The 8,516-nt window shown below is 31.9% G+C and overlaps 2 protein-coding genes across 2 annotated transcripts; both read right to left on the bottom strand.

Moving 5' to 3' along the window:
- Positions 1–1,312: 1,312 nt before the first annotated feature.
- LOC111898823 (succinate dehydrogenase subunit 6, mitochondrial) lies at positions 1,313–2,786 on the bottom strand. Its single transcript, XM_023894693.3, has 3 exons — positions 2,540–2,786; positions 1,836–1,938; positions 1,313–1,694 (listed from the first exon to the last, which is right to left on the bottom strand). The coding sequence occupies exons 1-3, from the start codon at positions 2,717–2,719 to the stop codon at positions 1,540–1,542; spliced, it is 438 nt and encodes a 145-aa protein (XP_023750461.1). The 5' UTR covers positions 2,720–2,786; the 3' UTR covers positions 1,313–1,539.
- Positions 2,787–4,213: 1,427 nt separating this feature from the next.
- On the bottom strand, positions 4,214–6,101 carry LOC111898866 (kinetochore protein SPC24 homolog). Its single transcript, XM_023894760.2, has 5 exons — positions 5,830–6,101; positions 5,002–5,143; positions 4,807–4,908; positions 4,639–4,715; positions 4,214–4,461 (listed from the first exon to the last, which is right to left on the bottom strand). The coding sequence occupies exons 1-5, from the start codon at positions 6,005–6,007 to the stop codon at positions 4,355–4,357; spliced, it is 606 nt and encodes a 201-aa protein (XP_023750528.1). The 5' UTR covers positions 6,008–6,101; the 3' UTR covers positions 4,214–4,354.
- Between the last annotated feature and the right edge of the window lie 2,415 nt (positions 6,102–8,516).

Here is an 8,516-nt window from a genome sequence, read left to right as displayed (position 1 = left end):
TTCTTCATTATCCGCATATATGGCCTTTTTTTTCCTAGGTGCTCATTTTGTATGGGCTTTTAGTTTAATGTTTTTATTCAGTGGACGTGGTTATTGGCAAGAACTTATTGAATCCATCGTTTGGGGTCATAATAAATTAAAAGTTGCTCCTGCTACCCAACTATCACCTTAAGCATTGTACAAGGACGTGTTGTAGGAGTAACCCATTACCTTCTGGGTGGAATTGCCACAACATGGGCGTTCTTATTAGCAAGAATTATTCCCCTGGGAAGTCCTCGTGCCGAGTGGCCCAAAGCGGAGAATATTGTGATACGTGCCAGAGGGGAATGTTACAGAACTCACTAAAGCTTTGGCTTATAATTGATTTCATAGTTTTAGGTACATCAGATGATCGGGACAAGACGAAGGAGTGATTGTGCACATCATCCTTAGATATTTTGTTGATTGATGATTTTGGGACACTCTAATTTCGACTATGCTCTTGAAAATAATATTTTTGTATGGTTTATGGATTATTAAAGAGTTTTAAAAATGAAAATTTCTACTATGATTTTTGGGATGTTATAGTTGTGTTTCCGACACAAAATTCGAAGAAAGAGGGAGCTGTGAAGGTGGTGGTTGTGATTGTTGTGGTTGGAAAGGTTGTTGGTATACGAAACCGGGTTGAAATTGTTGTTGATAAGACATGAAAGCTTATAATTGTTGTCGGAAAAGTGGCGCTTGTTGGATAGGGGAACCGGTTTGGAGCAAATTCACAAAACCATCTTGAGGTGATTCCACGGTCGGGTTTTGACGGGGGGTTGTATCTAACACAAAAGCATTATTGGGTTTGCGGTTTTGATAGTTTGGGGGGTATTTTGATTGGGATCTATGGTTTTTGGTTGTAAAAAAGTTGTGTGTAATTGTGTAATAAAGAAAAAGAAGAATGGTGTAACAAGCTTCTAGCATTTGACAATACGCTCCGTTTTGAATAGAAAGTCTCGTTTGACACCACAAGTTTCTAGCGTTTAGTTTAAACAAAACACTCCAAATTCAAATGCTACTTCATGTAACTTTTAACAAAATGATACCAGCTATAAGCTACCCGCTATCCGCTACAAATTATCCGTTACTAGCTAGTTTTTTCCGAACACGCTGTATACACCTCAAGATAGTTTATGGTCCCTTCTTTGGGTCCTTACAGCTGTGGTGGAGTCTATTTAGACATATATAGAGAGTAAAATACCCTCAATAAATATCGACAAAAAAAACCTTCTAATTCCATTGGTAAAAAACACTTTATATATGAGATAAATTCCAATACTCCATATCATTGAACTCTCAAAAAACTTCAAATTAGAGTTGCAATTATATTGACAGATTGTCTATCAATCAAGAAGTTTATTTAAAAAGTCATACAGCTTCCTTCCGAAAACCTAATTCAAATATAACCATTAAAACAACCCACCAACAAAGAACAATATTTAGGGTTTCAAAACATGGAAACTACCTAAAATATTTATTTCAGACATGCTTCAAGTTTCTCAACAACACAAAGTTTTAAAAGCGTCCTCCTGCCTTCTTCTCCCACCATTCCATGAACTTGACCTGGGCAGCCATGGTGTCCAACCTGTATAACTGAAGAGAGTGATTTGCAATTTCTTGCCCAAAACTCATCCCAAACACTGCTCCTGCTGCCAATGACAACGCCGCACCTGCAAAGTGCAAGGGTAAAATGGTCATTTGGCAATGTAAGGGTACAATAGTCTTTTTCTTTTCCTCTCATGTTAAAACTGATGAACGTTGTGAAAATTGTTTTTTTGGAATGCAAGGGTAAAACGGTCATTTAGACTTACCATGGGGACTTTTTGAATATTTCCATGCAAATCCACCAGTTGACACAGCTCCAAGTATGCCTCCAACAGCAAGAAATTTCACAGCATCACGGGTTGTTTTAAGCTGTAAACAGGTTATTGTTAATTTGTATTTGTAGTGCATTTTACTTCTAGAATTTGTTGCATAAATTCGGAAAAAATTTGATACCTTGTTGAATAAACAAACTTTCATAATTGAAAATACAACATGCAATGACCTTAGGTGCACAAAAATCAATGATATATCAGTAAAATTGAAACTCTAAACTTCAAAAGAAACAAACTATTTCAGTAGTCAATCCACTAAGTAATCTGTAATCGCTTATAAAAACAAGATTGCAGCCTTCAGTTCACATATCACCCTATAACCCATTCATCATACTGAAAGAAATCAAAGCAAACGAACAAAAAAAAAAAACTTATAATGCACAACAGGCGGAAGTCTCAAACCTACAGACCAGAAGAACCCTAACGAATCAAATGCCTAGCTAAGGATTCATATAATTCAAATATTGCTTTCTATACATGCGAATCAAAAATCAATAATCAAATCATGAATAGCAAACAAGCAGTATATTTAACCTAATCAATGACTATGAACAACGGATAATCAGATCAATTAATAAACATAGAAGGGATAAATAAATCGATGAAAAAGGCATGTAAATAGGGAAGATTGATCATACGACGGGACCGTGGACGGGATCGGAAGCGATAAATTCTTCGACATCGGAGGAGGACCATGACGGAAGAGGGTTTTGGCGGCGGATGTAAGGGTGATAACCATCCAAGATCCTAAATCTCTCGCTCCAGAAATCTTTGAATCCTTGCCATAGTGATTGCTCCGAAGCTCCTTCTGTCGCCATTTCTCTCGATCTATCTCAAGCAGCTGAAGCACTCTGCTCCTCCTATATCTTTCTCGATTGTTTAATCATCAAATGGGCTAAATGCGAAATAATTTATTTTTGTTAACTATAATAAATAAAAAATAGTATAAAATAAATGAAATGTTTACATTTTTTTTTGAACACATAGATATTAATACATAGATATTAATGAAACTAGTTATAAAACCAATGTATTATATGGGTTACTTTAAAAAAAATATATAAAAATCAAAATATTATTTTGAGAACTTTAAAGTTATAAGAAAATAGTTGGGTTGGGTCGGTTTTGACGGGACAAACCGAACCCAAACCAAAAAATTAGGTTTCTAAAATTTTAAACCCAAAACCGACGGTTAGGGTTCAATTTCTCGGTTTTGGTTTTATTGATTTTTGTCGGTTTTTGGTTTCAGTTTTGCTCACCCTACCATTCTATATCAATACAATTAGATGAGTGCTGAATCAATTTTTTAAACTGAACTAGAGAGGTTTGAAAACCGGTTATAAAGTGGAAAATCGTTCATTTTTAAATCGATTTAGGATTAAAGTGTTCAAACATATAGAACTAGTTACATATCCGATGAAACCTGATTTATTAAAATGGTTTTGAAACCTATATTTTCAGAAAAGTTGGCCAAAATTGAGTTTGCTATCTATGCTTAACGAATTTTTCATGGTTGATAAGAAACAGCTAAACAGGCGAAACACATAGCTTTTCAATGAAGTAAAGTGTTTTTTGGTCACTATGTGATAGTTCAAAGTGACAATTTTTCTTTTAGATTTAGTAAAAAAGCTTGTCTGGGAATCCTGGATCTTATAAAGGGTCAAAAATGGTCTTGAGAAACCTTCAGGTAAAAGTGGTTGTGTTCCATTAGCCCTTAAATGCATTAAAGGTTCTGGAGGGGTAGTTCCCAACACATTAGTTGGACTTGTAGTCACACGTATATACCCTGTTCTTTACACGTATATAAATAAATTGCTAGTTTAAAGTTAGCAATAAATAACCAATTGTGTTTGTGAAACACTGTTAGGCTAAGAGGTGCCATCCTTTTTTTGACAATGGTAAAAAAACGCCTCATAAACTTTTACATTTTCTACTGAGTATAGTAAAGAAAAAGATAGAATCTCAAATTTCCTTTTCCACATATCGATAGTTAATTTTTCAGTTTCACTATATTAAAAGCAACTGTTTTCTTTTTCATTTAAAAAATTAATCAATATCACTATAGCTATTATAAACTTTAATGATATAATAACATTAGTTGATACTTTGGTCATTTTACACCTATTTGACAATACTTTGGCTAGACTTTATGGATGGATATCTTCCTCAATTAAGTCTGTTATTTCTACATTAAGTATAAAGAAACAAAGACAAATTGTTTACTTGATACAAAATATATTTCCATTAACTAAAAAAAAAAAAAAAAAAACACCATAGCCTTATCACTACCTTAGTATAGTTACAACCAAACCAAACCAAACCATTTTTGATTTTACTAGAAGCAAACAAATAAATACAAATGAACCCCCAAGAATACAAATCTTCACAAATTCAACCCAAAATATGGGTTTAAAACAATCACATATTAAGTTTATATGAGGAGGAAAAAGCTTTCAATCTTTTATCATCTCCCAGATTGTATTACAAGCATCAAAATCACTCTTCTCCTGGGGATTGAACTCAAACTTTTCAACAACTTTCTTCTCTTTATCAACAATATCTGTCATTATTCAAATTAAAGAAATGCAAATTCACAAGGAATATATATATATATATATATATATATATATATATATATATATATATATATATATATATATATATATATATATATATTAAATTATGATCTAGTAATTGTATAAAAGTAATAGTAAAACACACAAAAAAAAAAGGATACGTCCAGATATCATCTTGGACTGATCATTTAAGTCAGGGAGGATGCTTGTTACACATGCAAACATTGATAGCTTCATCCTGGAAAAAAAAAAAAAAACATAAAAACATAAACTTTTAACATCATTTATCCAGATTACATTTAATGGGGGAAAAAAATATGGAGCCTTACTGTGCTTTTAATTCATCTTGTTTGAGTTTCTTCAGAACCTTCCTTCTGTCTTCAATGGAACTTCTTTGTTCTTCAAGATCTTTAATTTCATTGGTGATGGATGTGTTGATAATAATAATGATAATGGTGGATAATCAGTAATCATGTATAAACACAAAAGTAAAGTAAATTAAACATTAGTAAGGATATACTTATCTAAGCTCCTCTTGTAGCAATGTCTCTCTTTGAAGTTCTTCATCCAATTCTTTCTGAAGCAAATGTATTTCTGCATCTGAAGCAACTTCAGCCTTTGCAGCTTCTGTTTTTTGCTTGCATAGGTCTATCTTTTTTTGATAATCTGTTGTGTGAAAAGTGAAATTACAATATTGCAATTTGGAATATCAAGATCAACTAAAATACCTAATCAATACTGAATAATCTGTTGACACTTAATTTTCCTTTTAAATGTTACATGCCACTTTTGCTCTAAAGCCTAAACCAAGCAAACCACTGTCAATTTCACCCCACATTTAGAACATATATATACAAATTGATTTTAATCCTAAAAATCTTCAAAGAAACGAATAATTATGTTTAGGATGTGTGACTAAATGTAAATTACCAAACATCCACTGAAACTTTGTACTCCCCAAACTCCTAAAACTTGGAATAATTGACCCAAGGTGTAAAGAGTAGATGTGATTAACTACTAATTAATGCATGACAAATGAGAGATTTTGATTCTTTGAAATTAACTTCTTGATTTCCGAATAAGGGTAATTGCTTACAGAAAGCAGGAAACATAGGATTTCAATCCATTTTCGTCCATGGACTTCGAAATTCACAGAATTGAAAGGGTTTTACTACTACTTCATCAACAAAACATTTCATGTTGATACCATATACAACTTAGCATACCAATTTCTCAATGAAGATTTTGAATAAAAGTAAACCGTTTGATATGGATCTCTTTTGTAACAGGAGAGTAACTTTTCTTCTATTTTACACAAACTAAGGGACATATAGTGAAAAGGGACGTATTACCTTCTAGAGTGCTTTGAACTGCGGCATAATCTGAACGGCATCGATGGCGGAGAGTGTCGGATTTTTCAACTGAATGCTTCAAGTCATTGATGTCTTTTTCGTTCTTCAAGAACTGAACTAGGTCATCGCTATATGAAATTAGTTTCTCGACATCAAGCTTTCTGGAAATTTCAGTCATTTTGGAAGCGATCAACCTAGGGTTTCCGACAATACCTTCAAATATGGCGAAGGGAGGGAAAATGGTGAAAATATTGAAATGTTGGGAAGAGTGCAATTTTTCTTTTTAATACAGATCTATGTAAATTTGTTAACTAACGTTTTTTTTTTAAAATAATTTTTATTTTAGTTTTAGAAAAATAATCCCTTATTCCTGAATATTTCATTCAGGTTTATTTTTAAATTTCAGAAATACATTTTAGTTTTTTTCAAATTTTTTTCGTTTTTCTTATTTATGTCTGAAATTTAGAAACTGCGGAAGTTAAGAAATTACAGTCTTTTATTGTTTATGTCTGAAATTTAGAAACTGCAGCAGTTAAGAAATTGCTGCCTTCCAAATAGGAATTCAACAATCCATAGGTATACCATGAAGTTACAAAGGTTCATTTTAAAATGTTTAATGTTATCGTTTTTCAATAATATGTTTGATTTTATGTCATAACGAGGTTTTTAAGCCGCGCGTTGCGGCGGAAATTTAAACAATAATTTTATGATATAATATTTTTTTGATGTATTAAGACATATTATACTTAAAAATCTTACATATTTATAAGTTGCATTTTTTCCTATTAATTACTTAATTGTGAAACTCTAAAAATGTTATAAGGTAGTTTGTTTTGCATGTGTTTTAATAGATTATGAGAATATTCTTCTAAATAGCACCAAAATTAACATTAAGTATAACCATTTGGAAAGCAATGAAGTGTTTTTTTGCAATCGATTCTATTTAATTTGTAAATGGAATTTGCTTTGGATTGAGCACCCACGCAAACTCAAAAATAAGTTACACACATACTAAAACTTCCACACCTACCGAATATTTTCTAAGAAATAAGTTTTTAACCAAAACTCATGGACAAATTTTCATATATTTTTGATGTAATTTGCTTTCCAACTCGATAAAAATATCAAGTAGAAAGTATTTTTATGTAAAATAATTGATAAATCTATATTTTCTTAGTTTAGGACTTCATTTACAATTGAATATATATATATATATATATATATATATATATATATATATATATATATATATATATATATATATATATATATATATATATATATATATATATATATCTTTTACCATGTAACGTTTTTTAAGGTATGTGATAATAAATTATTAGAGAGTTTCACCAAAAAAAATTACTTTGATTCATTGTAATACCAAAAATCAAACACATGAAAAAAGAAGAAGCCAAAACTCAACCAAAAAACCGGAAACCAAAACCTTTGAAATCAAATAAGAAGGCCCAAAATATTAGCAACCAAATACAATCACCAATAAGGACTTCAGGGCTCAAGCCATAAATAAAACTTCAACAATTGAAATTATTCCAAAACAGTGAGAAACTTTAAACAATAAAATGTGAAATGAAAGCACCTACAACAGCAAAGATAAAATCATCAAAAAACTTGAAACATGAAAGCCTTATCAATACAACAACTAACTTTGAAAGAAAGAACCAACTGGACTTCTATACATTGCCTTTAGAATCATGCTCTCAAATTATTTCCATTCATTGACTCATTTTTTTGTAGGAATAAATTAAACTTTCAAATAACACTTCATAGATCAGAATTTGGGAAGATTAAAACTTTCAGTTGAATAACTAAAGGATTTCATGGTGTTTAATAGAACTTAACACCAATTAACTACATTCATACATTACCTTTCTTCTTGTCAAATTACTCTGTAACAATTATCATTACACAAAGCACTCCACAATCTGGAAAAAAAAATCCCTAATTAGAGAAAACATGACAACAAAAATTCAATGACACTACCAAGTTATAATAAAAAAATATGATTCAAAAAATGTAGAAAAAATAAAAAGCAAACTTAATACCAGGTTGAAAGGTGAGAGAAGAGAACTTGTACAAAGTTTCCAATAGTCCTAAGCTCCCGAATTTTAACTTAGCAGGTTTGGTTTGAGCCAAACCTTTCCTCCGCTTGAGCAGACCCGGATTTGGAGACCCATTGTGACTCCTGCCAGGTTTCAGTGTTCTATGCTTCGACCTTTGTGGAGGTAATCCTCTTACTACTTCATCCTTCAATGTCCATAATCAAGATAAACCTAAATGAGAGTTCAACTCTAATAAGTTAGTCCTCACTAAAAAAAGCTTAAAAAAAGAGAATGAGAGAGGATTATGACATTTAAAGGCGGTGGTGCAGTGGTTTGAGGAGTGAGGTCCAACAATGTTGAGGTCGATTTCTTTGTTCCCTACACAAATAACAATAAGGGTGAGATGAGTGGCCGATTTCTAGATCTAGGGGTTTTACAAACGATGGTTTCGTGGTGATGCGTGTGTCTATAGGAAAGCAATGACGGCTATGGTGGTGAAGGAATAACAGTGGCGTTGGCTGAGGTCGCCTGTGAGAAAATAGTAGAGGCAAAGTCAAGAAATAGCTCAAAAAATCAATACTTTTTGGGTATACTAAAAATGAAACCTTTGTTAAAAACAACATT

Source organism: Lactuca sativa, chromosome 6, assembly GCF_002870075.4.
Source record: "Lactuca sativa cultivar Salinas chromosome 6, Lsat_Salinas_v11, whole genome shotgun sequence".
Lineage (NCBI taxonomy): Eukaryota > Viridiplantae > Streptophyta > Magnoliopsida > Asterales > Asteraceae > Lactuca > Lactuca sativa.
The sequence above is the reverse complement of the archived record's forward strand: the minus strand, read 5'-3'. Positions and strand labels throughout refer to the sequence as shown.

Excerpts from the sequence above, each read along its gene's own strand:
- LOC111898866 (XM_023894760.2), bottom strand. The coding sequence starts at position 6,007 with ATGACTGAAATTTCCAGAAAGCTTGATGTCGAGAAACTAATTTCATAT. Across the intron at positions 5,144-5,829 it reads AGTTCAAAGCACTCTAGAAG|ATTATCAAAAAAAGATAGAC; the intron begins GTAATACGTCCC and ends TTCACACAACAG. Across the intron at positions 4,462-4,638 it reads GTCCAAGATGATATCTGGAC|ATATTGTTGATAAAGAGAAG; the intron begins GTATCCTTTTTT and ends GAATAATGACAG.
- LOC111898823 (XM_023894693.3), bottom strand. The coding sequence starts at position 2,719 with ATGGCGACAGAAGGAGCTTCGGAGCAATCACTATGGCAAGGATTCAAA. Across the intron at positions 1,939-2,539 it reads ATCCCGTCCACGGTCCCGTC|CTTAAAACAACCCGTGATGC; the intron begins GTATGATCAATC and ends ACCTGTTTACAG. Across the intron at positions 1,695-1,835 it reads ATATTCAAAAAGTCCCCATG|GTGCGGCGTTGTCATTGGCA; the intron begins GTAAGTCTAAAT and ends TGCACTTTGCAG.